The 25,979-nt window shown below is 70.2% G+C and overlaps 1 protein-coding gene across 4 annotated transcripts; it reads left to right on the forward strand.

Moving 5' to 3' along the window:
- The first annotated feature begins 151 nt into the window (after window positions 1-151).
- LOC146764807 (latent-transforming growth factor beta-binding protein 3-like) lies at window positions 152-25,352 on the forward strand. 4 transcript variants are annotated; one of them, XM_085563466.1, is made up of 26 exons: window positions 580-877; window positions 2,204-2,572; window positions 3,181-3,398; window positions 4,353-4,458; window positions 4,996-5,079; window positions 6,444-6,566; window positions 7,790-7,948; window positions 8,651-8,827; window positions 9,527-9,546; window positions 9,799-9,877; window positions 11,109-11,204; window positions 12,119-12,244; window positions 13,324-13,455; window positions 14,388-14,516; window positions 14,667-14,786; window positions 15,460-15,582; window positions 15,778-15,897; window positions 16,703-16,831; window positions 17,937-18,149; window positions 18,347-18,430; window positions 19,046-19,174; window positions 20,261-20,398; window positions 21,646-21,828; window positions 22,776-22,856; window positions 23,872-24,009; window positions 24,509-25,351. In XM_085563466.1, the coding sequence occupies exons 1-26, from the start codon at window positions 640-642 to the stop codon at window positions 24,652-24,654; spliced, it is 3,660 nt and encodes a 1,219-aa protein (XP_085419592.1). In that variant the 5' UTR covers window positions 580-639; the 3' UTR covers window positions 24,655-25,351. The 4 variants fall into 4 exon arrangements, with proteins under 4 accessions (XP_085419595.1, XP_085419592.1, XP_085419593.1 ...); XM_085563467.1 differs by having other exon boundaries at window positions 587-877; window positions 17,937-18,104; window positions 24,509-25,350; XM_085563468.1 differs by lacking the exon at window positions 580-877 and adding an exon at window positions 1,439-1,728 and having other exon boundaries at window positions 24,509-25,352.
- Window positions 25,353-25,979: the final 627 nt, after the last annotated feature.

Here is a 25,979-nt window from a genome sequence, read left to right on the forward strand (position 1 = left end):
CGCCCCTCCCGTCCCGCCGTGCCCGCCGCTGGAACCGGCCCGGCCATCCGGGCTCCTCCCCTCCCCCACCCCCCGCCCCCCCCTCCCCAATTCCTGGAGCGGCCCCAGGGCCCGGCCCCCGCCCCCCTCCCCCGCCCGGGCCCCCCCGTCGCTCCCCCCGTTCCAGCGCCATCCCGGGATCCGCGGGAGCGGCGAGTCCGCCGGGATCCCCCCGCCCCCGTGCCCGGGACACCCCCGAGGGGCGCCCGCGTCCGCCGAGGGCACCCCGGAGCCCGGGACACCCCTGGGGGGACACCCCAGCACCCGCCGGGGGGGCTCCGGCCTCCGGGACACCCTCCCGAGGGGACCCCGCGCCCGCCGCGGGGACCCCGGAGCGCGGAGACCCCCGAAAGGAGACCCCCGGCCTCGGGGCTGGGCGCCGCTCTCGGGGGGCAGCGTCTTGAGAGGGGGGCGACACCGGGGACCCCCCCCGAGGGGACCCCGGCCTCCGGGACCCTTCCGGGGCTCCGGGACCCCCCCCCCGAGGGCCCCCAGAGTCCGGGACACCCCCCCCCCCCCCGAGGGGTCGGCCGGGCCGGAGCCCCCGTTCGGGCCGGGGGTCGCGGGGGTCGCGGGGGTCGCGGGGGTCCCGCGGCCGCCATGTGGCGCTGGGGGGGGCTCTGGGCGGCGCTGGCGGCGCTGGCGGCGCTCGGGGGGTGCGGGGGGGGCGCGGCCGTGGCCCGGGAGCGCTTCAAGGTGGTCTTCGCCCCCCTGATCTGCCGGAGGACGTGTCTGAAGGGGCTGTGCCGGGACTCGTGCCAGCCCGGCTCCAACATGACCCTGATCGGCGAGAACGGCCACGCCGCCGACACCCTGACCGGCTCCGGCTTCCGCGTGGGTGAGTGGCACGGGGGGCAGGGATGGGGACACGGGGACAGACGTGGGGACATGGGGACAGCCGTGGGGACAGGGACACCCTGACCGGCTCCGGCTTCCGCGTGGGTGAGTGGCACGGGGGGCAGCCGTGGGGACAGCCACGGGGACATGGGGACAGCCGTGGGGACACGGGGACAGCCGTGGGGACAGGGATGGGGACATGGGGACAGCCGTGGGGACACGGGGACAGCCGTGGGGACAGCCACGGGGACAGCCGTGGGGACAGGGACACCCTGACCGGCTGTGGGTGAGTGGCACGGGGGGCAGCCGTGGGGACACGGGGACAGCCGTGGGGACAGGGATGGGGACAGACATGGGGACACGGGGACAGCCGTGGGGACAGGGACACCCTGACCGGTTCCACCTTCCGCGTGGGTGAGTGGCACGGGGGACAGGGATGGGGACATGGGGACAGCCGTGGGGACAGGGACACGGGGACAGCCGTGGGGACAGCCACGGGGACACGGGGACAGCCGTGGGGACAGGGATGGGGACATGGGGACAGCCGTGGGGACAGGGACACCCTGACCGGCTCCGGCTTCCGCGTGGGTGAGTGGCACGGGGGACAGGGATGGGGACACGGGGACAGTGACACGGGGACAACCATGGAGACACCTTGACTGGTTCCACCTTCCGCGTGGGTGAGTGGTGCGGGGGACAGGGATGGGGACATGGGGACAGCTGTGGGGACACGGGGACAGCCGTGGGGACACGGGGACAGGGATGGGGACACGGGGACAGATGTGGGGACACGGGGACACGGGGACAGCCGTGGGGACAGGGACACCCTGACCGGCTCCGGCTTCCGCGTGGGTGAGTGGCACGGGGGGCAGCCGTGGGGACACGGGGACAGCCGTGGGGACAGGGATGGGGACACGGGGACAGCCGTGGGGACACCCACGGGGACAGGGATGGGGACAGACATGGGGACACGGGGACAGCCGTGGGGACAGGGGTGGCTCAGGTGTGGGGACAGCGCTGGGACAGCACCGGGACGGTGATGAGGATGGACAGGGATGGGGACAGGGACAGGAACGGGGACAGGAACGGGCACGGCGGGGACGGGGCTGTGATGGCACCGGGAGCGGGGTGGGACAGAGGGGACATCGGGATCTGGGGGGGCTCGGGGGGTCTGGGGGCGCTCCGGAGTATTTGGGGGCGCTCCGGTGGTCCCGGGGGATCTGGGGGCGCTCCGGTGGTCCCGGGGGCGCTCGGGGGGTCTGGGGGCGCTCGGGGGGTCTGGGGGCGCTCCGGGGGTCTGGGGGCTCAGGGCTCTCTCCCCCCGCAGTGGTGTGCCCCCTGCCCTGCATGAACGGCGGCCAGTGCAGCTCCCGCTCGCACTGCCTGTGCCCCCCCAACTTCACCGGCCGCTTCTGCCAGGTGCCGGCGGGCGGGGGGCGCGCCGGGGGACCCCCGCCCCCGCCGCCGCCCGCGCCCCCCGACGCCCCCCCCGAGCCCGCCCCCGCCTCCAAGGTCGCCGTTTACGCCGTCCAGGTCATCGCCGACGGGCCCGGGGCGGCGGCGGCGCCCCCCGAGCCCCCCCCCGGGGCTGCCCACGGCGGGGGGCACGGCGGGGGGCACGGGGGGCACGGGGGGGGGCACGTCAGCCACGCCACCTTCGTCGTGCCCCTGGGGCCCGGGCACCACTCGGCTGAAGGTACCGCGGGTCTGGGGGCTCGGGGGTCTGGGGGGCTCGGGGGTCTGGGGGGGTTGGGGGGATCAGGGGTTTGGGGGGCTCGGGGGTCTGGGGGGCTCGGGGGGTTGGGGGGGGTCAGGGGTTTGGGGGGGATCAGGAATTTGGGGGGGATCAGGGGTTTGGGGGAGTCAGGGGTCTGGAGAGCTCAGGGGTCGGGGGGGCTCGGGGGTTTGGGGGGGCTCAGGGGTTTTGGGGGGCATGGGGGGCAGGGGGATCTGCATGGGGGTGCCCCCATGGGGGGGTCCCAGGGGGTCCTACTGGGGTTGGGAGGGGGGGGGTCTCACATTTCCATGCTGCATTTGGGGGGTCCCAGGTGCCGGGTTTTGGGGGGTGCCAGGTTTGGGGCTCGGGGGGTCCCAGGTGCCGGGTTTTGAGGTTCGGGGGGCTCCGGGGGTGCCGGGTTTTGGGGGGTGCCGGGTTTTGGGGGGTGCCGGGTTTTGGGGGGTGCCGGTTTGGGGTTTGGGGGGTCCCAGGTGCCGGGTTTTGGGGGGTGCCGGGTTTTGGGGGGTTCCAGGTTTTGGGGGCTGCCGGTTTGGGGCTCGGGGGGTCCCAGGTGCCGCTGCCCCCAGCGCAGGTGCCCCCTCCCCTGGTGAACGTGCGGGTCCATCACCCCCCCGAGGCCTCGGTGCAGGTGCACCGGATCGAGCCGCGCCCCCCCGAGGGGGGTCCCCGGGCCGGGGGGGGGCTCCTGGCGCACCCCGCGGGCAGCAAGCCCCCCGCGCCCCCCCGGCCCCACACCCACAAACCGCTGGGCCGCTGCTTCCAGGAGACGCTGCCCAAGCACTCGGTGAGGGGGCGGCGGAATTTGGGGGTGCCCGGGACCTTTGTGGGGTCGAAGCTGGGAGTTTTGGGGGGGTTTTAGGGGTTCAGGGGGTGTTTTGGGGTGCTGACCGCCCCCCAAAATGCTGCAGCACCCCCTCCCCAGGCTCAGAGAGCTCCGGGACTGCTGCCGGGGGTCCCTGGGGGTCCCTGGGGGTGGGACTTGGGGTCTCGGGGGTGGAATTTGGGGTCCCTGGGGGTCCCTGGGGGTGGGATTTGGGGTCCGTGGGCATTTTGGGGTGGGGTTTGGGGTCCGGGGGGTGTTTTGGGGTGGGATTGTGGCCCCGGGGGGTGGGTTTTGGGGTCTTGGGGGGTGCGGGGGTTGGGGTTTGTGATCCCTGGGCGTGTGGGGGTGGAATTTCAGGTCCAGGGGGGTGGGATTTGGGGTCGGGGGGTGTTTTGGGATGGGGTTTGGGGTCCCGGGGGTGTTTTGGGGTGGGATTTGGGGTCCCAGGAGATGTTTTGGGGTGGGATTTGGGGCCCGGAGATGTTTTGGGGGTGGGATTTTGGGTCCCTGGGGGTGTTTTGGGGTGGGATTTGGTGGTCCCAGGGGTGTTTTGGGGTGGGATTTTGGGCCCGGGGCTGTTTTGGGGTGGGATTTGGGGTCCGGGGCTGTTTTGGGGTGGGATTTAGGGTCCGGGGGTGTTTTGGGGTGGGACTTGCGGTGGGATTTGAGGTCCCGGAGGTGTTTTGGGGTGAGGTTTGGGGTCCAGGGGTGTTTTAGGGTGGGATTTGGGGTGGGATTTTGGGCCCGGGGCTGTTTTGGGGTGGGATTTGGGGTGGGGTTTGGGGTCCGGGGGTGTTTTGGGGTGGGATTTAGGGTCCGGGGCTGTTTTAGGGTGGGATTTTGGGCCCGGGGCTGTTTTGGGGTGGGGTTTGAGGCCCGGGGCCGTTTTGGGGCGCTGACCCCCCGCGCCCCCAGTGCGGCAGTAACCCCCTGCCCGGGCTGACCAAGCTCGAGGATTGCTGCGGCAGCATCGGCAGCGCCTGGGGACAGAGCAAGTGCCACAAGTGTCCCCACGCTCAGGGTGAGCCGGGACCCCCCCGAGACCCCCCCAGACCCCCCAGGTGTGGGGGACCCCCCACCCCCCCTCCTGGGACCCCCCACCCCACACAAACCCCGCTGGCCGAGACCCCCTACCCACGGGACCCTGCCTCACCTCCCCCCGGGGGGGGACCCAGACCCCCAACCCCCCCCCAGAATCCCCCTGGAATCCCCCCCAGGAACCCTGAGAACCCCCCCAGGACCCCCCAGAACCACCCAGAACCCCTAGAATCCCCCAGGAACCCCCCAAGACTCCCCAGAATCCCCCTGGAACTCCCCAGGGACCCCTAAGACCCCCAAGAACCCCCCCAGAACTCCCCCAGGACCCCCAGAAACCCCCCCAGGATCCTTCAGAACCCCCCAGGGACCCCTAAGACCCCCCAAGAACCCCCCCAGGACCCCCCAGAAACCCCCCAAGGACCCCCCCCAGCCTAAAACCAGGACCCCCCAATGGTGCCCTCACCTGAGGGACCCCCTGACGTTTGCCCCCCCCCGTTCTGGGGGTCCGGGGCTGTTGCAGGGCCGGGGTCCCCAAAGGCGCGGGGGGAGCGCGGGGGGGACTGTCCCCAGGGCTACAAACGCCTCAACAGCTCCCACTGCCAGGGTAGGCATGGGGGGCACGGGGGGCATTGGGGGTATGGGGGGCACGGGGGGTATGGGGGGTATGGGGGGCTCGGGGGGGTGTGGGGGGCACGGGGGGTATGGGGGGTATGGGGGGCATTGGGGGTGTGGGGGGCTCGGGGGGCTCGGGGGGGTGTGGGGGGCACGGGGGGTATGGGGGGTATGGGGGGCATTGGGGGTGTGGGGGGCACGGGGGGCATGGGGGGCATGGGGGGCATTGGGGGTATGGGGGGTATGGGGGGTATGGGGGGCACGGGGGGCACAGGGGGCATGGGGGGCATTGGGGGTGTGGGGGGCACGGGGGGCATGGGGGGCACGGGGGGCATGGGGGGCATGGGGGGCATTGGGGGTGTGGGGTCATGGGGGGCATTGGGGGTGTGGGGGGCACGGGGGGGCACCCGTGGGGAAGTGTGGGGGGTGGGAGGGACACGTGTGAGTGTGCAAGAGGTGTGGGAGGGGTCAGGTGTGTTCACACCTGTGTGACACCTGTGTGTGCCACCTGTGTGCCACCTGTGCCAGGCGTGTTTTACCCGTGTGACACCTGTATCACACCCGTGTCACACCCATGTCACACCTGTGTCACACCTATACACCTGTGCCAGGTGTGTTGTGTCTGTACACCCATCCCAGGTGTGCCACGCCCAGCCCAGGTGTGCAATACCCGGCTCAGGTGTGCCACACCCGGCCCAGGTGTGCCATACCCAGCCCAGGTGTGCCATGCCCAGCCCAGGTGTGCCATACCTAGCCCAGGTGTGCCACACCCAGCCCAGGTGTGCCATACCTAGCCCAGGTGTGCCATCCCTGGCTCAGGTGTGCCATACCCAGCCCAGGTGTGCCATACCTGGCTCAGGTGTGCCAGCCTGGCTCAGGTGTGCCACGCCCGGCCCAGGTGTGCCATACCTGGCTCAGGTGTGCCACGCCCAGCCCAGGTGTGCCACGCCCGGCCCAGGTGTGCCAGCCTGGCTCAGGTGTGCCATACCTGGCTCAGGTGTGCCATACCCAGCCCAGGTGTGCCACACCCAGCCCAGGTGTGCCATACCTGGCTCAGGTGTGCCACGCCCAGCCCAGGTGTGCCACACCCAGCCCAGGTGTGCCATACCTGGCTCAGGTGTGCCACACCCAGCTCAGGTGTGCCATACCCAGCCCAGGTGTGCCATACCTGGCTCAGGTGTGCCACACCCAGCCCAGGTGTGCCATACCCAGCCCAGGTGTGCCACACCCAGCCCAGGTGTGCCAGCCTGGCTCAGGTGTGCCATACCCAGCCCAGGTGTGCCATGCCCAGCCCAGGTGTGCCATACCCAGCCCAGGTGTGCCATACCTGGCTCAGGTGTGCCCTCCCTGCCGCAGACATTAACGAGTGTGCCCTGCCCGGCGTGTGCCAGCCCGGCGAGTGCCGCAACACCCAGGGCAGCTTCCGCTGCTCCTGCTCGGCCGGGCACGTCCTGGGACCCTCGCGGAGCCAGTGCCTGCGTAGGGGCACGGGGGCACGGGGGCACGGGGGGCTCGGGGGGCTCAGGGGGCGCGGGGGGCACGGGGGGCACGGGGGGCACGGGGGGCACGGGGGGCACGGGGGGCTCGGGGGGCATGGGGAGCTCGTGGGGTTTGGGGGGCACGGGGGGCACGGGGGGCTCAGGGGGTTTGGGGGGCACGGGGGGCGCGGGGGGCACCAGGGGGCACGGGGTCATGGGGGGCTCGGGGGGCACGGGCGACACCAGGGGGCACGGGCGGTTTGGGGGGTACGGGGGGCTCGGGGGGCATGGGGAGCTCAGGGGGCACGGGGGGCTTGGGGGGCTCGTGGGGTTTGGGGGGCACGGGGGGTCCTGGGGGGTTTGGGGGTCTTGGGGGGTCCTGGAGATTCTGGGGGCTTGGAGGTCCTGGGGGGTCTCGGGGGTCTTTTGGGGTCCTGGGGTCCCTGGGGGTTTGGGGGTCTTGGGGGTGTCCCAGAGCCAGCGCCTGCATATGGGGGCGGCTGAATTGGGGGGGTCCTCTGGGGTTTTGGGGTGTCTGGGGGGGTTCTCTGGGGGATTTTGGGGTTTGGGGAGGGGTCTCTGGGGTTGTTTGGGTTTTGGGGAGGGGTCCCTGGGGGTGTTTGGGTTTTGGGGGTGCTCTCTGTGGTTTTTTGGGGGTTGAGAGGGTTCCCTGGGGGTGTTTGGGGGTGCTGTTTGGGGTTGGGGGGTCTGGGGCTGCTCTCCGGGGTTTTTTGGGATTTGGGGAGGGGTCTCTGGGATTTGGGGGTGTTTGGGGCTGCTCTCCGGGGTTTTTTAGGATTTGGGGAGGGGTCTCTGGGATTTGGGGGTGTTTGGGGCTGCTCTCCGGGGTTTTTTAGGATTTGGGGAGGGGTCTCTGGGGTTTGGGGCTGTTTGGGGCTGCTCTCCGGGGTTTTTTAGGATTTGGGGAGGGGTCTCTGGGGTGTTTGGGTTTGGGGGTGCTCTCTGGGGTTTGGGGCTGTTCTCTGGGGTATTTTGGGGTCCGGGGAGGGGTCCCTGGCGGTGTTTGGGTTTTGGGGGCGCTCTCTGGCGGTTTTCCGGGATTTGGGGAGGGGTCTCTGGGATTTGGGGGTGTTTGGGGCTGTTCTCTGGGGTATTTTGGGGTCCGGGGAGGGGTCCCTGGCAGTGTTCGGGTTTTGGGGGTGCTCTCTGGGGGTTTTCCGGGATTTGGGGAGGGGTCCCTGAGGCGCCGCCCCCCGCCCGCAGCCGAGCCGGCCGAGGAGCGGGGTCTGTGCTTCCGGCTGGTGTCGGGCTCGCAGCAGTGCCAGCACCCGCTGCCCACCCGCCTGACCCGCCGCACCTGCTGCTGCAGCGTGGGCAAGGCCTGGGGCGGGCGCTGCCAGCGCTGCCCCCCGGACGGCACCGGTACGGGGGCTGGGGGGGGGATTTGGGGGGCTCTGGGGGGCTGGGGGGGGCTGAGGGGGAGATTTGGGGGGCTGGGAGGGGTTTGAGGGGGCTGGGGTCAGTGATGACCCACGGGTGGAACCGGTACGGGGGCTGGGGGGGGATTTGGGGGGCTCTGGGGGGCTGAGGGAGAGATTTGGGGGGCTTTGAGGGGCTGGAGGGGGTTTGGGGGGGAGTTTTGGGGGGCTTTGGGGGGCTGGGGGGGTTTGGAGGGGAGTTTTGGGGGGCTGGGGGGTGTTTGGGGGGGAGTTTTGGGGGGCTTTGGGGGGCTGGGAGGGGTTTGGGGGAGCTGGGGTCAGTGATGACCCATGGGTGGAACCGATATGGGGGGCTGGGGGGGCCTGGGGGAGGATTTGGGGAGCTTTGGTGAGTCTGGGGTCGTTTGGGGGTCGCTGCTTTATGAGTCTGGGGAATTTTGGGGGGGTCTGCTTCCTGAGTCTGGGGGTGTTTTGGGGGGGTGTTTTGGGGTCGCTGCCACCCCGACCGCGCCCTTTTTTGGGGGGGCTGGGGCAATTTTGGAACCCCCCCCGTGCCCCCCAGATCCCCGTGGTGTGAACGGGGTCTCTGAGCCCCCCACCGCGCTGGGGGCGGGGGGCGCTGGGGGGGTCCCCGCGGGTTTTGGGGCGCCCCCGGCCCGCTGAGCCCCCCGTGCCCCCTCCCCAGCCGCGTTCAAGGCCATCTGCCCGGCCGGGAAGGGTTACCACGTGCTGACCTCGCACCAGACCCTCACCATCCAGGGCGAGAGCGACTTCACGCTGCACATCCACCCCGACGGGACCCCCGAGAGACCCCCGCGGCCGCCCCCCAGCCCCGCGCCGCCCGCCGCGCCCGCGCCGCCAGGTCCGGACCCCCGGACACCCCCCGAACCTCCCGGAACCCCAAATGTACCCCCAGACACCCCCCGAACCTCCCTGAACCCCAAATCTCCCCCCAAACACCCCCCGAACCTCCCTGAACCCCAAATGTACCCCCCAGACACCCCCCGAACCTCCCTGAACCCCAAATGTCCCCCCAGACACCCCCCGAACCTCCCGGAACCCCAAATGTCCCCCCCAGACACCCCCCGAACCTCCCTGAACCCCAAATGTCCCCCCAGACACCCCCCGAACCTCTCCGGGCCCCAAATGTCCCCCCAGACACCCCCCGAACCTCCCTGAACCCCAAATGTCCCCCCCAGACACCCCCTGAACATCCTCGCCCCCCCCCAGCCCCGCCAGGTCTGGACCCCCCCAAACATCCCCCGCCCCCCCCCCGGTCCCCATGTCCCCCTCCCCACCTCACCAGGTTCTTGTCCCCTCTTGCCCTGGCCCTGTGACCCCCCAATGTCCCTGTGACCCCCCCCATGTCCCTGTGACCCCCCCAATGTCCCTGTGACCCCCCCAATGTCCCTGTGACCCCCCAATGTCCCTGTGACCCCCCCCATGTCCCTGTGACCCCCCCCATGTCCCCGTGCCCCCCCTGACCCCCCTGTTTTGTGTCCCCCCCCCACCCCACGGTGGGGGGGTCAGTTTGGGGTCTCAGCGCCCCCTCCCCCCGCAGCTGTGACCCCCCCGGCCATGGTGAGTGGGGGGGGACATTTTGGGGGGGGGGACATGGGAGGGACGATGGGGAGGGGCTGGGGGGGCTCGGGGGGCTGGGGGGACGTGGGGGACAGGGGGACGGGGGGGGACAGGGGGACAGAGGGACAGGGGGACGGGGGGGACAGGGGGGGACAGAGGGACAGGGGGGACAGGGGGGACAGAGGGGACAGGGGGACAGGGACAGGGGGGACAGGGGGACAGGGGGACACGGGGACACCGCTGCCCCCCCAGCTGCCGGTGTTCTGGAGCCCCTCGGAGGAGCAGGGGCTGGAGCAGCCCCCCGGGAGCAGCGACCCCCCCCGGTACCCCGGTAAGGGGCAGGGGCGGGGACGGGGGGACACGGGGTAGGGGGGGGTGGCGGTGGGGACACTTTGGGGACAGTTCGGGGACACTTTGGGGAGAGTTTGGGGACACTTCGGGGACAGTTCAGGGACACTTTGGGGACAGGGACACTTCGGGGACAGTTTGGGGACACTTTGGGGAGAGTTTGGGGACACTTTGGGGACAGGGACAGTTTGGGGATATTTTGGGGACACTCTGGGGACATTTTGGGGACACTCTGGGGACACTTTGGGGACACGCACCAGGATGAAGAGGGCGCCGTGCCCCTGGTGACCAGAAGGGCTTGGGGACAGTTTGGGGACAAGAAGGAGACGAGGCCGGGCTGGGCTGCGGGCCGGGCGTGGGGTGGGGGGGGACGGGGCGCTGGCCCCGTGTGTCACACCGTGTGTCACACCGTGTGTCACACCGTGTGTCACACCGTGTGTCCCCGTGTCCCATGCCGTGTCCATGTGTGTCACTCCATGTCCCCGTGTGTCCCACGCCGTGTCCCGTGTCCCCCCATGTCCCCTTGTGTTCCCGTCCCCCCGTGTCCCACGCCGTGTCCCCGCCTGTCCCCATGTCTCCCCATGTCCCATATTCCACGCCGTGTCCCGTGTCCCACCCATGTCCCATGTCCCACCCATGTCCTGTGTCCCCCCTGTGTCCCATGTCCCATGCCGTGTCCTGTGTCCCACACCATGTCCCCATGTCCCCTCCGTGTCCCTGTGTGTCCCCGTGTCCCCCCCATGTCCCCGTGTGTCCCCCCCGTGTCCTGTGTCCCCGTGTGCCCCCCGTGTCCCCGTGTCCCCCCCATGTCCCGTGTCCCCCCCGTGTCCTGTGTCCCTGTGTCCCCCCCGTGTCCCCGTGTGTCCCCCCCGTGTCCCGTGTCCCACGCCGTGTCCCGTGTCCCACACCATGTCCCCGTGTGTCCCCCCCGTGTCCCCGTGTGTCCCCCCCGTGTCCCGTGTCCCCCCCGTGTCCCCCCCGTGTCCCCCCATGTCCCGTGTCCCACGCCGTGTCCCGTGTCTCCCCCGTGTCCCGTGTCCCCCCATGTCCCCGTGTGTCCCCCCCGTGTCCCGTGTCCCCCCCGTGTCCCCCCCGTGTCCCCCCGTGTCCCGTGTCCCCCCCGTGTCCCCATGTCCCCCCATGTCCCGTGTCCCCCCCGTGTCCCGTGTCCCCCCGTGTCCCGTGTCCCACGCCGTGTCCCCGCCTGTCCCCAGCGCTGCTGGCCCGGCCCACGCCGGCCCCGCTCTGGCGGCTGCCCCCGGAGCAGCTGACGCGCAGCGCGGCCGAGATCGCGCCCACCCAGGTCACCGGTGAGCGACCGGGACCCCCTGGAACACCCCAACACCCCCCGGGACCCCCCAACACCCCCCGGGACCCCCCGGAACCCCCCAACACCCCCCGGGACCCCCGGGACCTCCCAAAACCCCCCGGGACCCCCCGGAACTCCCAAAACCCCCCAGGACCCCCCAACACCCTCCTGGACACCCCAACATCCCCCGGGACCCCCAACACCCCCCGGGACCCCCAACACCCCCCGGGACCCCCCCAGTGCCCCTGGGACCCCCAACACCCCCCGGGACCCCCCCAGTGCCCCCGGGACCCCCAACACCCCCCGGGACCCCCCCAGTGCCCCTGGGACCCCCAACACCCCTCGGGACCCCCCAGCACCCTCCGGCACCCCGGGAACCCCAACGCCCCCAGGAACCCCCAACAGCCCCAGGACCCCCAAACATCCCCCAGGACCCTCCCAATGCCCCTGGGACCCCCAATTCCCCCCGGGACCCCCCAACAGCCCCCCAAGGGTCCCTCGGGATCCCCCCAATGCCCCTGGGACCTCCAGACTCCCTCAAGTCCCTCTGAGACCCCCCCGGGATGTCCTGGAACCCCCCCAAGACCCCCAAACTCCACTGGGACCCACCCAACACCCCCCAATCCCACCCCACACCCCCAAACCCCGCTGGGAGCCCCCCAAGACCCCCAAATCCCACCCAACACCCCCAAATCCTCCTGGGATCTACCCAACACCCCCAAATCCCCCTGGGATCTACCCAACATCCCCAAATCCCACCCCACACCCCCAAATCCTCCTGGGATCTACCCAACACCCCCAAATCCCACCCCACACCCCCAAATCCCCCTGGGATCTACCCAACACCCCCAAATCCCACCCCACGCCCCCAAACCCCGCCGGGAGCCCCCCAAGACCCCCAAACCGGCGCTGCAGAGACGGACGAGTGCCGCCTGAACCGGAACATCTGCGGCCCCGGCGAGTGCGTGGCGGCCCCGGGCGGCTACAGCTGCCTCTGCTTCCCCGGCTACCGCTGGCACCCCCAGCGCCGCTACTGCACCGGTACCGGCACCGCGGCGCCGCGCCGGGACACCGGGACACCGGGCTGGGGGACGTGGAGACACAGGGACACCGGGACACCGGGCTGGGGGACACCGGGACACTGACACCGGGCTGGGGGACATGGGGGCATCGGGACAGACACCAGGGCACCGGGACACCGGGACACCAGGACACCAACACTGGGACACTGACACCGGGCTGGGGGACATGGGGACACCGGGACACCGACACCGGGCTGGGGGACATGGGGACACCGACACCAGGACACCGGGCTGGGGGACATGGGGACACCGGGACACCGACACCGGGCTGGGGGACGTGGGGACACCGACACCGGGACACCGGGCTGGGGGGTGTGGGGACACCGACAACAGGACACCGGGACACCGGGCTGGGGGACACCGGGACACCGGGACACCGACACCGGGCTGGGGGATGTGGGGACACCGACACCAGGACACCGGGACACCGGGCTGGGGGACACCGGGACACCAACACCGGGCTGGGGGACGTGGGGACACCGGGACACTGGCACCGGGCTGGGGGACGTGGGGGCATCGGGACAGACACCAGGGCACCGGGACACCGGGACACCAGGACACCGACACTGGGACACTGACACCGGGCTGGGGGACATGGGGACACCGACACCGGGACACCGGGCTGGGGGACATGGGGACACCGGGACATGGGCTGGGACACCGGGACACGGGGACACCGACACCAGGCTGGGGGACATGGAGACACCGGGGCACCAACACCGGGCTGGGGGTCATGGGGACACTGGGACATGGGCTGGGACACTGGGACACCGATACCGGGACACCAGGCTGGGGGACACCGGGACACCGGGGCATGGGGACACCGGGACACCGGGGCCTGGGGACACCGGGGCATGGGGACACCGGGGCATGGGGACACGGGGACATTGGGACATGAAGGACATGGGGACACCGGAATGTCCTGACACGAGTGCGAGGTGGAGCTGTGTGGGGCTGGGGCATGGCCACACACCTGGTGGCACACCTGTGACACACCTGTGGCACACCTGGTGACACGTGTGTGACACGCCTGTCCAGACGTGAACGAGTGCGAGGCGGAGCCGTGCGGGGCCGGGCGCGGGGTCTGCATGAACACCGGCGGCTCCTACACCTGCCACTGCCACCGCGGCTTCCAGCTGCGCCTGCACAAGGGGCTGCGCACCTGCGCAGGTACCGGCACCGGCACCGGCACCGGCACCGGGACCAGGACCGGGACTGGGACCGGGACACTGGCACCGGGGCACTGGGGCACTGGGACACTGGGACACTGGGACACCAGCACCGGGACACCGGCACCAGGATACCGGCCCCGGGACCGGGACACCGGCACTGGAACACCGGGACATGGCGGGGAGGGGACACGGCGGGGAGGGACACCGGGACACCGGGGCACCAGGACACCGGCACCGGGGCACTGGGGCACTGGCACACCGGCACCGGGACCGGGACTGGCACCGGGACACGGGACACGGCGGGTGGGGGCCGTGAGCCACAGGGGACGGGGGGACACGCGAAGCGTGGGGAGGAGGTGGGGACAAGGGACACGGCACGGGGGTGGGGACAGGGGACAGGGTTGGGGACGGGTTGGGGACATGGGACAGGGTTGGGGACAGGTTTGGGGATATTGCCCGGGGCTGGGGACATTGCCCGGGGCTGGGGACATTGTCCGGGGTTGGGGACATTGCACGGGGCTGGGGACAGGGTTGGGGACATTGTCCGGGCTTGGGGACAGGGTTGGGGACACTGCTCGGGGCTGGGGACGCTGCCCGGGTTGGGGATACTGCCCGGGGTTGGGGACAGGGTTGGGGACATTGCCGGGGCTGGGGACAGGGTTGGGGACAGATTGGGGACAGGGTTGGGGACAGATTGGGGACAGGTTTGTGGACGCTGCCCGGGTTGGGGACATTGCCCGGGGCTGGGGACAGGGTTGGGGACATTGCCCGGGGCTTGGGGACAGGGTTGGGGACATTGTCCGGGGTTGGGGACATTGCCCGGGGCTGGGGACATTGCCGGGGCTGGGGACAGGGTTGGGGACATTGTCTGGGGTTGGGGACATTGCCCGGGGCTGGGGACAGCGCAAAGGACCCCGCGTGTCCCCGCAGACATCGACGAGTGTGCCAAGGGGGACGTGTGCGGGGACGGTGGCACCTGCTCCAACGTGCCCGGCCACTACAAGTGCGAGTGCCACCCGGGCTACCGGCGCAAGGGCTCGCGGCCGCCGCTCTGCGAAGGTGACACCGGGGAGGGACACCGGGGACACCGGGGACACCGGGGAGGGGACACCGGCGCGGGCTGGGGACACCTCGGAGGGACCCACCCGCACCACGGGACGCGGTGGGGTCCCCCCCGATGTCCCCGATGTCCCCCTGCCACCCCCCCAGACATCAACGAGTGCCTGGACGCGGGGACGTGCCCCGACTCCAAGTGTGAGAACCAGCCCGGGGGCTTCGTGTGCACCCCCTGCCCCCCCGGCTTCCGCGGCCTCAACGGCGCCTGCCTGGGTCAGCACCCCCGGGACCACCCGGGACCCCCCAAAACCCCCCCGGGAACCCCCCGGGATCCCCAAAACCCCCCCAAAACCCCCGGGACCCCCCAAAACCCCCCCCAAAACCCCCGGGACTCCCCAAAACCCCCCCCAAAACCCCCGGGACCCCCCTGGGACCCCCCAAAATCCCCCCCAAAACCCCCGGGACCCCCCAAAACCCCCCCAAAACCCCCGGGACCACCCGGGACCCCCCCAAAACCCCCCCAAAACCCCCCAAAACCCCCGGGACCCCCCCAAACCCCCCCAAAACCCCCGGGACTCCCCAAACCCCCCCCTAAAACCCCCGGGACCCCCCCGAGACCCCCCAAAACCCCCGGGACTCCCCAACCCCCCCCCCAAAACCCCCGGGACCCCCCCGAGACCCCCCAAAACCCCCGGGACCCTCCCAAGCCCCCCGGGATCCCCTTGGGGTCACACAGGAGCCCCCCAGGACTCCCCCCCAAACCCTCTCGGGACCCCTTTATCTACGACCCCCCTCTTGGAGACCCCCTCCCTTCGAACCCCCTCCCCAATATCCACACGGCCCCACCCCGGGCACCCCCCAAAACTCCCCCCCAGTGCCCCCCCCCTGCCCCAGCCCCCCTCGGGACCCCCGCCCAGGCCCGGGGGCTCACGGGGGTCTCCCCCAGACGTGAACGAGTGCGAGGCCGGGGGGCTCTGCCCCGGGGGGAGCTGCGTCAACACCCCCGGATCCTACAAGTGCCAGTGCCCCCCCGGGCTGCAGCCGGCGCGGGACCCCCCCCGCTGCCAAGGTACCCCCAAATCTGGGGGGGCTCGGGGGGGCTCGGGGGGATGGGGGGAATCCGGGGGGTTCGGGGTCTGCGGGTGGATTTGGGGGCGGTGTTGGGATTTGGGGGCGTTGTTGGGATTTGGGGGGGCTCCGGGGGTGTTGTGAGGTTTGGGGGGGTCCCACACACGGGGGTCTCGTTGTTCCACCCCCCCCCCAGATATCGACGAGTGCGAGTTCGCGGCCGCGTGCGTGGGCGGGGACTGCGTGAACACGGCGGGGTCCTACCGGTGCCTGTGCCCGCCCGGGTACGCGCTGCAGCACGGCCGGCGCTGCCAGGGTGAGGGCGAGACCCCCGCCCCAAATAAACCCCAAAATATCCCCCCCAAACCGCCCTCCCACCCGGGACCCCCCCAAAACTGCCCCCTGCCCCATAACCCCCACCTCGGGTATGCACCAGGGTGAGAGCGAGACCCCCGCCCCAAATAAACCCCAAAATACTTCCCCTAAACAGCCCTCCCACCCGGGACCCCCCCAAAACTGCCCCCTGCCCCATAACCCCCACCCCGGGTATGCACCGGCGCTGCGAGGGTGAGGGCGAGACCCCCGCCCCAAATAAACCCCAAAATATCCCCCCTAAACAGCCCTCCCACCCGGGACCCCCCCAAAACCCACCCCCGCTCCATAACCCTCACCTCGGGTACACACCAGGGTGAGAGCGAGACCCCCGCCCCAAATAAACCCCAAAACAGCCCCCCCCCCCCGGGTATGCACTGCCAGGCTGAGTGGAGAGAGACCCTCCCCAAAATAATCCCCCCTAAAACAGCCCCCAAAAAGCCCCAAAAAAGCCCCAAAACAGCCCCCAAAAGAGCCCCAAAACAGCCCCAAAAGAGCCCCCAAAAAAGCCCCAAAAAGCCCTAAAACAGCCCCAAAAAGAGTCCCAAAAAGCCCTAAAATAGCCCCAAAAAAGCCCCAAAACAGCTCCACACCCCCCCGGGATCCGCGCGGCTGCCGCAGCCGGGCTGGGAGTGGGGAGACCCCTCCCCACGGCGCCCGGGGGGTCTCCGGGGGTCTCCGGGAGGGTCCCGGGAGGGTCCCGGGGGGTCTCCGGGGGTGTCCCCGCGTGTCTCAAGCCCCCTCCCCAGACATCGACGAGTGCGCGCTGGAGCCGGGGCTGTGCCCCCCGCCCGGCGCCTGCACCAACCTCGAGGGCTCCTTCAGCTGCCGCTGCCCCCCCGGGCTCGCCCCCGGCCCCGACGGCCGCCGCTGCCTCCGTGAGGGGGGCGGGGGGCGCGGGGGGTCCGCGGGAGCCTCAGGAGGATCCCTGGGAAAAATGGGGGGGGGAGACCTGAGGGGTTTGGGGGCGTCCTTGGGGGTTTGGGGGGGTTTTCGGGGGGGTTCTGGGGCATTTCTGGGGTTTTGGGGGGTCCTGGGGGGGTTCTGGATCATCCCTGGGGTTTTGGGGGGGGGTTTGGGGCGGATTCTGGGGCATTTCTGGGGTTTTGGGGGGTTCTGGGGGGGTTCTGGGGAATCCCTGGGGTTTTGGGGGGGTTTTGGGGGGGGTTCTGGGGCATCTCTGGGGTTTTGGGGAAGGGTCCTGGGGGGGTTCTGGAGCATCCTTGGGGTTTTGGGGGGGTCATGGGACATCTCTGAGATTTTGGGGGGCGTGGTCCTGGGGGTTTCTGTGGCATCCCTGGGGTTTTGGGGGAGGGTCCTGGGGGGGTTCTGGAGCATCCTTGGGGTTTTGGGGGGGTCATGGGACATCTCTGAGATTTTGGGGGGCGTGGTCCTGGGGGTTTCTGTGGCATCTCTGGGGTTTTGGGAGGGTCCTGGGGAGGGGTCTTGGGGCATCCCTGGGGTTCTGGGGGGGCTTTGGGGCATCCTGGGGCATCCCTGGGGTTTTGGGGGAGGGTCCTGGGGGGGTTCTGGAGCATCCTTGGGGTTTTGGGGGGGTCATGGGACATCTCTGAGATTTTGGGGGGCGGTCCTGGGGGTTTCTGTGGCATCCCTGGGGTTTTGGGGGAGGGTCCTGGGGGGGTCCTGGGGCATCCCTGGGGTTTGGGGGCGTTTCCCGTGGGTCTGGGGGATCCCGAGGAAGACTCACAGGGACGTTTTTAGGGGGTCCCCGGGACAAGAGCTGTTTGTGGGTGCCCTTGGGGGTCTGGGGGTTCCCGGGGCTGCTCCTGAGGGTCCCAGGGAGGTCCGGGGGTCTCTGGAGCTCAAGGGGGGCGGTTCCAGGAGGGTCTTTGGGGTGGGGGATCCCTGGAACTCTGAGGAGTCTTAGCGGCACCTTTGGGTTTTGGGGGATCGCTGCCGCTCCGAGGGGGCTCTGAGGAGTTTCGGGGGGTCCCTGCTGAACCCCTGTCCCCCCCCCCTCAGCTCGGGAGCCCCCCGCCCCACGCAAGGAGTGCTACCTGAGCCTGGAGCTGCCCGTGTTCTGCGACGCCGTCCTGGGCACCAACGTCACGCGTGGGGAGTGCTGCTGCTCCGTGGGGGCGGGCTGGGGGGACCTGTGCGAGGTGTACCCCTGCCCCCTCCCCTCCTCGGGTACGTGGGACCCCTGCCCACCCCCCTGCCCCCTCCCCTCCTCGGGTACGGGGGACCCCTGCCCACCCCCCCCGGCCAAACGGGACCCCCTTCCCACCCGGATCTGGGGGGCTTTGGGAGCTGCACCCCCCAACTCCATCCAGCAGAGTCCCCTGGTCACAGAGGGGTCCCCGGGGGTGGTCTGGGGGTGGTTTGGGGGTTCAGGACCCCCCCCCTTTTTGAGGGTTTCTCTGCCCCCCCAGCCGAGTTCGTGGCGCTCTGTCCCGACGGGAGGGGCTTCATCCAGGACAACAACGGCCTCGACTACGGGGTCCCGGCACACCGCGGTGAGACCCCCCGTGTGCCCCCCATGTGCCCCCCGTGTCCCCCCCTGTGTCCCCCCGTGTCCCCCGTTTTCCCCATTTCCCCCCATTTTCCCCCGTTTTTCCCATTTCCCCCCCGTTTTTTTCCATTTCCCCCCATTTTTCCCCGTTTTCCCCATTTTCCCCCATTTCCCCCATTTTTCTCCATTTCCCCCATTTTTCCTCGTTCTCCCCATTTTCCCGTTTTCCTCCATTTCCCCCCCATTTCCCCCTATTTGCCCCAATTTTTCCCCATTTCCCCCCGTTTTTCTCCATTTCCCCCTTTCCCCCCCGTTTTTCCCCCATTTCCCCCAATTTTTCCCCATTTCCCCCCATTTTTCCCCATTTCCCCCTTTCCCCCCCATTTCCCCCCATTTTTCCCCCACTTCCCCCCAGTTTTTCCCCATTTTCGCACATTTTCCTCCATTTCCCCCCCATTTCCCCCCAGTTTTTCCCCGTTTTCCCTTGTCCCCTGCCACCCTCTGTCCCCAGGGGGGTTTCCCTATCCCCAGAGGGGGTTCCCTATCCCCAGGGGGGTTTCCCTGTCCCCAGGGGGGGGTCCCCGAGCCTGACCCCCCCCGGGACGCCCCCGGCCCGCAGACATCGATGAGTGCGGCCTCTTCGGGGCCGAGATCTGCAAGGGCGGCAAGTGCGTGAACACCCAGCCCGGCTACGAGTGCTACTGCAAGGCGGGCTTCGACTACGACAGCGCCCTGCGGCAGTGCCTGGGTCAGCGCGGGGGGCTGGGGGTCCCGGGGGTCCCGGGGGTCCCGGGGGTCCAGGGGATCCTGGGGAGTCCCGGGGGTCCCAGAGGGGCTGGAGCCAGGGGGGGCCCGGGGGTCCAGGGGATCCTGGGGAGTCCCGGGGGTCCCAGAGGGGCTGGAGCCAGGGGGGGCCCGGGGATCCTGGGGAGTCCCCGGGGTCCCGGGGGTCCCGGGGGGTCCCGTGGGAGCTGGAGCCAAGGGGGGCCCGGGGGTCCCGGGGGTCCCGGGGGTCCTGGGGAGTCCCGGGGGTCCCGGGGGTTCCGGGGGTCCCAGAGGGGCTGGAGCCAGGGGGGGCCCGGGGGTCCCGGGGGTCCTGGGGAGTCTCGGGGGGTCCCGGGGGGTCCCGTGGGAGCTGGAGCGAGGGGGGTCCGGGGGTCCCGGGGGTCTCGGGGGTTGGAGCCAGGGGGGGCCCGGGGGGTCCCGGGGGTCTCGGGGGTTGGAGCCGTGGGGGGCACGGGGAGCGAGCGGCGGGGGCCAGAAGCAGCCTGGGGTGTTCGGGGGTGTTGGAGGGTTTGGGGATTCTGGGGGGCTCAGGGGTCTCTGGGGTTCTGGGAGGGGGGGCTCTGGAGTATTTGGGGGGTTTCTGGAGTATTTGGGGGTCCCTTTTTGTGTCTTTGGTGGTCCCTTTGTATCTTTAGGGGTCCCTTTCTCTGTTTGGGGGTCCCTTTGTGTGTCTTTGGGGGTCCCCGGGGTCTTTGGGGGTCTCTGTGACTGTTTGGGGGTCCCTGTGCGTGTTTGGGGGTCCCGGGGGTATTTGGGGGTCCCTGGGGTATTTGGGGGTCCCTTTTTGTGTCTTTGGGGGTCCCCGGGGTATTTGGGGACCCCTGGGGTATTTGGGGGTCCCTTTGTGTGTCTTTGGGGGTCTCTGTGACAGTTTGGGGGGGTCCCTGTGCGTGTTTGGGGGTCCCGGGGGTATTTGGGGGTCCCGAGGGAATCCCGGCAGTCCCTGCAGCCCCGGTCGGTGTCGGGGCATCCCGGGGGGATTTTGGGGGGGTTTTGGGGGGTCCCCAGCCGGCCGGGACCCCCAGCACGCCCCCCTGCCCCTCCCCAGACGTGGACGAGTGCCTGGACGAGTCCAACTGCGTGGACGGAGCCTGCGAGAACACGCGCGGCTCCTTCCGCTGCACCTGCGGCCCGGGGGCGCGGTACCACCCGGGGCTGCGGCGCTGCCTGCCCGCCCCCGAGCACGGTGAGACCCCCGGGGCGGGGAGAGACCCCCGGGAACGGGGAGAGACCGCCGGGAACGGGGAGAGACCCCCGGGAGTGGGGAGAGACCCCCGGGATTGGGGAGAGACCGCCGGGAACGGGAGAGACCGCCGGGAACGGGAGAGACCGCCGGGATTGGGGAGAGACCCCCGGGATTGGGGAGAGTGCCGAGATTGGGGAGAGACCCCCGAGATTGGGGAGAGACCCCCGGGAATGGGAGAGACCGCCGGGATTGGGGAGAGACCCCCGGGAATGGGGAGAGACCCCCGGGAGTGGGGAGGGACCGCCGGGAACGGGAGAGACCCCCGGGAACGGGGAGAGACCCCCGGGATTGGGGAGAGACCCCCGGGATTGGGGAGAGACCCCCGGGAATGGGGAGAGACCGCCGGGAACGGGAGAGACCCCCGAGATTGGGGAGAGACCCCCGGGAATGGGGAGAGACCCCCGGGATTGGGGAGAGACCCCCGGGGCGGGGAGAGAGACCCCCGGGAATGGGGAGAGACCGCCGGGATTGGGGAGAGACCCCCGGGACCGGGGAGAGACCCCCGGGAATGGGGAGAGACCCCCGGGATTGGGGAGGGACTCCCGGGAATGGGGAGAGACCCCCGGGATTGGGGAGAGACCCCCGGGAACGGGGAGAGACCCCCGGGAACGGGGAGAGACCCCCGGGATTGGGGAGAGACCGCCGGGAACGGGAGAGACCGCCGGGAACGGGAGAGACCCCCGGGAACGGGAGAGACCGCCGGGATTGGGGAGAGACCCCCGGGAATGGGGAGAGAGACCCCCGGGAACGGGGAGAGACCCCCGGGAATGGGGAGAGACCCCCGGGGCACACTGAGACCCCCCCGGGGCACCGGGAGACCCCCGGGGCACACTGAGACCCCCCCGGGAATGGGGAGAGACCCCCGGGGCGGGGAGAGACCCCCGGGAATGGGGAGGGACCCCCGGGAATGGGAGAGACCCCCGGGAATGGGGAGAGACCCCCCGGGGCACCGGGAGACCCCCGGGGCACACTGAGACCCTCCCGGGGCACCGGGAGACCCCCGGGGCACACTGAGACCCCCCCGGGGCACCGGGAGACCCCCGGTGGGGCCGCAGGGGTGCGGGGGGGGGGTGCGGGGTGATCACGGGGAGCCCCCCCCCCATCGCTGTTTTTTGGGGGGGGGTTTGGGGGGATTATCTGGAGGTTCCTGACCCGCCCCGGTGCCGGTGCCGGTGCCGGTCCCGCAGAGCGCCCCCCGGCGGCGGAGCGGCCCCCCCCGGAGCGGCGGGACGTGTGCTGGCAGCGGCGGGGGGACGAGGGGGTCTGCGGGGCGCCCCTCGGGGGGGGGCCCCTGGCGCTGGACGAGTGCTGCTGCCGGGGGGGCGCGGGCTGGGGACCCCACTGCCGGCCCTGCCCCCCCCGGGCCGCGGGTGAGCGGGAGAGGGGCTGGGGAGGGGGTTTGGGGGGTCCTGGGGGGGGATTTGGGGGGCTATGAGGGATTTGGGGGGGATTTGGGGGGATTTGGAGAGGCTATGGGGAGGATTTGGGGGGGCTATGGGGGATTTGGGGGGGATTTGGGGGGATTTGGAGGGGCTATGGGGGATTTGGGGGGAATTTGGGGGGATTTGGAGAGGCTATGGGGGATTTGGAGGGGATTTGGAGGGGCTATGGGGAGGATTTGGGGGGGCTACGGGGGATTTGGGGGGGCTATGGGGGATTTGGAGGGGATTTGGAGGGGCTATGGGGGATTTGGGGGGATTTGGGGGGATTTGGAGAGGCTATGGGGGATTTGGAGGGGATTTGGAGGGGATTTGGAGGGGATTTGGGGGGGCTATGGGGGATTTGGGGGGGATTTGGAGGGGATTTGGAGGGGCTACGGGGGATTTGGGGGGAATTTGGGGGTATTTGGAGGGGCTATGGGGAGGATTTGGAGGGGCTACGGGGGATTTGGAGGGGATTTGGGGGATTTGGGGGGGCTATGGGGGATTTGGGGGGGATTTGGAGGAGATTTGGGGGGGCTATGAGGGGCCTATGGGGAATTTGGGGAGGATTTGGGGAATCTATGGGGGATTTGGGGGAGATTTGGGGAGAATTTGGAGGGGCTATGGGGGATTTTGGGGGGCTATGGGGAGGATTTCGGGGGGATTTGGGGAGGATTTGGGGGGTCTCTAGGGTCCTAGGGGGGATTTGGGGTCTCCGGGAGGATCAGTGGGATTGGGAGGAGCTCTGGGGGGGGTTGAAGGGAGTCCTGGGTGGGATTGGGGGGAGTCTGGGGGGGTCCCTATGGGGCCTGGGGGGTCCCTATGGGGTCTGGGGTCCCTATGGGGCCTGGGGGGGCTCTGGGGGTCCCGGGGTGCTGATTTTGGGGGTCCCCCAGGCCTGCCGTGCCCCCCCGCGCAGAGCGAGAGCAATTCCTTCTGGGACGTCAGCCCCCTGGGCCTGGGGGGGCCCCGCAGAGGTGGGACCCCAAAACCCCCACCCCGACCCCTCCCCAGGGCTGCCACAGCCCCCAGACCCAAATCCGGAACTGGGACCCCGAACCCTGACCCTGCCCCCCCCCCCAAGCCGTGGGAACCCCCCAATTTGAGACCCCAGCCCCTGAATTGGGGTCCCCCCCCACTTTGGGACCCCAGCCCTGAATTGGGGTCCCCTAGTTTGGGACCCCACCCCTAAATTGGGGTCCCCTAGTTTGGGACCCCACCCCTGAATTGGGGTCCCCCCCCACTTTGGGACCCCAGCCCTGAATTGGGGTCCCCTAGTTTGGGACCCCACCCCTAAATTGGGGTCCCCCCCCACTTTGGGACCCCAGCCCTGAATTGGGGTCCCCTAGTTTGGGACCCCACCCCTAAATTGGGGTCCCCCCCACATTTTGGGACCCCACCCCTGAATTGGGGTCCCCTAGTTTGGGACCCCACCCCTGAATTGGGGTCCCCCCCCACTTTGGGACCCCACCCCTGAATTGGGGTCCCCCCCCACTTTGGGACCCCACCCCTGAATTGGGGTCCCCCCCACGTTTTGGGACCCCACCCCTAAATTGGGGTCCCCCCCCACTTTGGGACCCCACCCCTAAATTGGGGTCCCCCCCCACTTTGGGACCCCACCCCTGAATTGGGGTCCCCCCCACATTTTGGGACCCCACCCCTGAATTGGGGTCCCCTAGTTTGGGACCCCACCCCTAAATTGGGGTCCCCCCCACACTTTGGGACCCCACCCCTGAATTGGGGTCCCCCCCACATTTTGGGACCCCACCCCTAAATTGGGGTCCCCCCCCCACTTTGGGACCCCACCCCTGAATTGGGGTCCCCCCCACACTTTGGGACCCCACCCCTGAATTGGGGTCCCCCACTTTGAGTCTCCAGCCCTGAATTGGGGTCCCCCCCCCACTTTGGGACCCCACCCCTGAATTGGGGTCCCCCCCCACTTTGGGACCCCACCCCTGAATTGGGGTCCCCCCCACTTTGGGATCCCCCCAGGCGAGGACAGCTCCGAGGAGGACTCGGCCGAGTGTCCGTGTCCCGGGGGGGTCCCCGGCCGCTGCCTCCGCTCCCCCCGGGGGGGCTGCGAGTGTCCCCCCGGCTTCCAGCCGGACCCCACCCGCACCCGCTGCCTCGGTGAGACCCCCCCCCGGGAAATGGGGACCCCCAAATCCCCCTGGGACCCCCAAACACCCCTGGGACCCCCAAATCCCCCTGGGACCCCCCCGAGTGACACCAACCTCCCCCAAACACCCCTGGGACCCCCAAACCACCCTGGGCCCCCCCGAGTGACCCCAACCTCTCCCAAACCCCCCCTGGGACCCCCAAACACCCCTGGGACACCTCGAGTGACACCAACCTCCCCCAAACACCCCTGGGACCCCCAAACCACCCTGGGACCTTCCCCCCGAGTGACCCCAACCTCTCCCAAACCCCCCCTGGGACCCCCAAACACCCCTGGGACCCCCCCGAGTGACACCAATCCTCCCCCAGACCCCCCTGGGACACCCCAAACCCTCCTGGGACCCCTCAGACCCCCGTGGGGGAGGTGAAGTTTGGGGGCTCCGTTAGGGAGTGCTGGGGGTTATTTTGGGGGTCCCTGACCCGTGTGCGACCCCCCCCCGCCCCTCCCCAGATATCGACGAGTGCCGGGACCCCCGGGGGGGGCCGCGCTGCCCCCGCGAGCGCTGCGTCAACACCAGCGGCTCCTTCCGCTGCGCCTGCAAGGCCGGTACCGGGCGGGCCCGGCCCGGGGGGCTCTGCCTGCCCCAGCGCCGCTGAGCCCCCCGGGACCCCCGGCACCGGCCGGGATCACCCGGGACCCACCGGGACCGGCCGGGATCACCCGGGACCGGCCGGGATCACCCGGGACCCACCGGGACCGGCCGGGATCACCCGGGACCCACCGAGACCCACCGGGACCGGCCGGGATCCCTGGGACCCACCGGGACCGGCCGGGACCCACCGGGACCCCCGGGAGCCCCGGGACCGGCCGGGATCACCCGGGACCCACCGGGACCGGCCGGGACCCCTGGGACCCACCGAGACCCACCGGGACCCCTGGCACCGGTCGGGATCCCTGGGACCCACCGGGATCCCCTGGGACCCCCGGCACCGGCCCAGACCCACCGAGACCCCCGGGACCGGCCGGGATCCCCCGGGACCCACCGGGACCAGACGGGAACCACCGAGACCCACCGGGACCGGCCGGGATCACCCAAAACCCACCGGGACCGGCCAGGACCCCCGGGATCCACCGGGACCGGCCAGGACCCCCGGGACTCCCCAGAACCGAACCGGGACCACCCCGGCCCGCCCCCCGCTCCGCTGAAACCCCCCGGGACCGTCTGGGACCACCCGGGACCGCCCCCAGCGCCGCCGAAACACTCCCGGGACCCCCGGGACCCCCCAAAACCCCCCGGGACCCCCCGGAGCCCAATAAAGGACGTGGGGGAACGGCCCCAGCGGCGCCGCCTGCGTGCTGGGGGCTGGAGAGGATTTTGGGGCGGGATTTGGGAGATTTGGGCACCCGGGGGGATTTGGGGGAAACTGGGGAGGGGAGATTGGGGTCAGAGGAGGGATTTGGGGGTGGAATTGAGGGGATTTGGGGGGGAATCGGGGGGATTTGGGGTGAAATCAGGGGGGATTTGGGGTGAAATCAGGGGGGATTTGGGGTGAAATCGAGGGGAATTTGGGGTGAAATGGGGGTGATTTTGGGATGAAATCGAGAGAGATTCTGGGGTGAAATTGGGGGGGATTTTGGGGTGAAATAAGGGGGATTCTGGGGTGACAGCGGGGGGAATTTGGGGCGAAATTGGAGAGATTTGGGGGTGAAATTGAGACGATTTGGTGTAAAATCGGGAAATTTTGGTTGAAATCGGGGTGACATTGGAAGTGCAGTCGAGGGGAATTTGGGGTGAAATCGGCGGGATTTTGGAGATGCAAACGAGGGGAAATGGGATGAAATCGGGGGAATTTGGGATGAAATCGGGGGAATTTGGGGTGAAATCGGCGGGATTTTGGCGAAATTGGCGCGACCAGAGAGCAACTCGTGGCCACGCCCACCACGCAAACCACGCCCACCACCAGACCACGCCCCTCGCCGC

The sequence above is a fragment of the Lonchura striata genome, chromosome 31, assembly GCF_050655825.1.
Source record: "Lonchura striata isolate lonStrDom1 chromosome 31, ASM5065582v1, whole genome shotgun sequence".
NCBI lineage: Eukaryota > Metazoa > Chordata > Aves > Passeriformes > Estrildidae > Lonchura > Lonchura striata.

Excerpts from the sequence above, each read along its gene's own strand:
- LOC146764807 (XM_085563466.1), top strand. The coding sequence starts at position 640 with ATGTGGCGCTGGGGGGGGCTCTGGGCGGCGCTGGCGGCGCTGGCGGCG. Across the intron at positions 878-2,203 it reads CGGCTCCGGCTTCCGCGTGG|TGGTGTGCCCCCTGCCCTGC; the intron begins GTGAGTGGCACG and ends CTCCCCCCGCAG. Across the intron at positions 5,080-6,443 it reads CAACAGCTCCCACTGCCAGG|ACATTAACGAGTGTGCCCTG; the intron begins GTAGGCATGGGG and ends TCCCTGCCGCAG.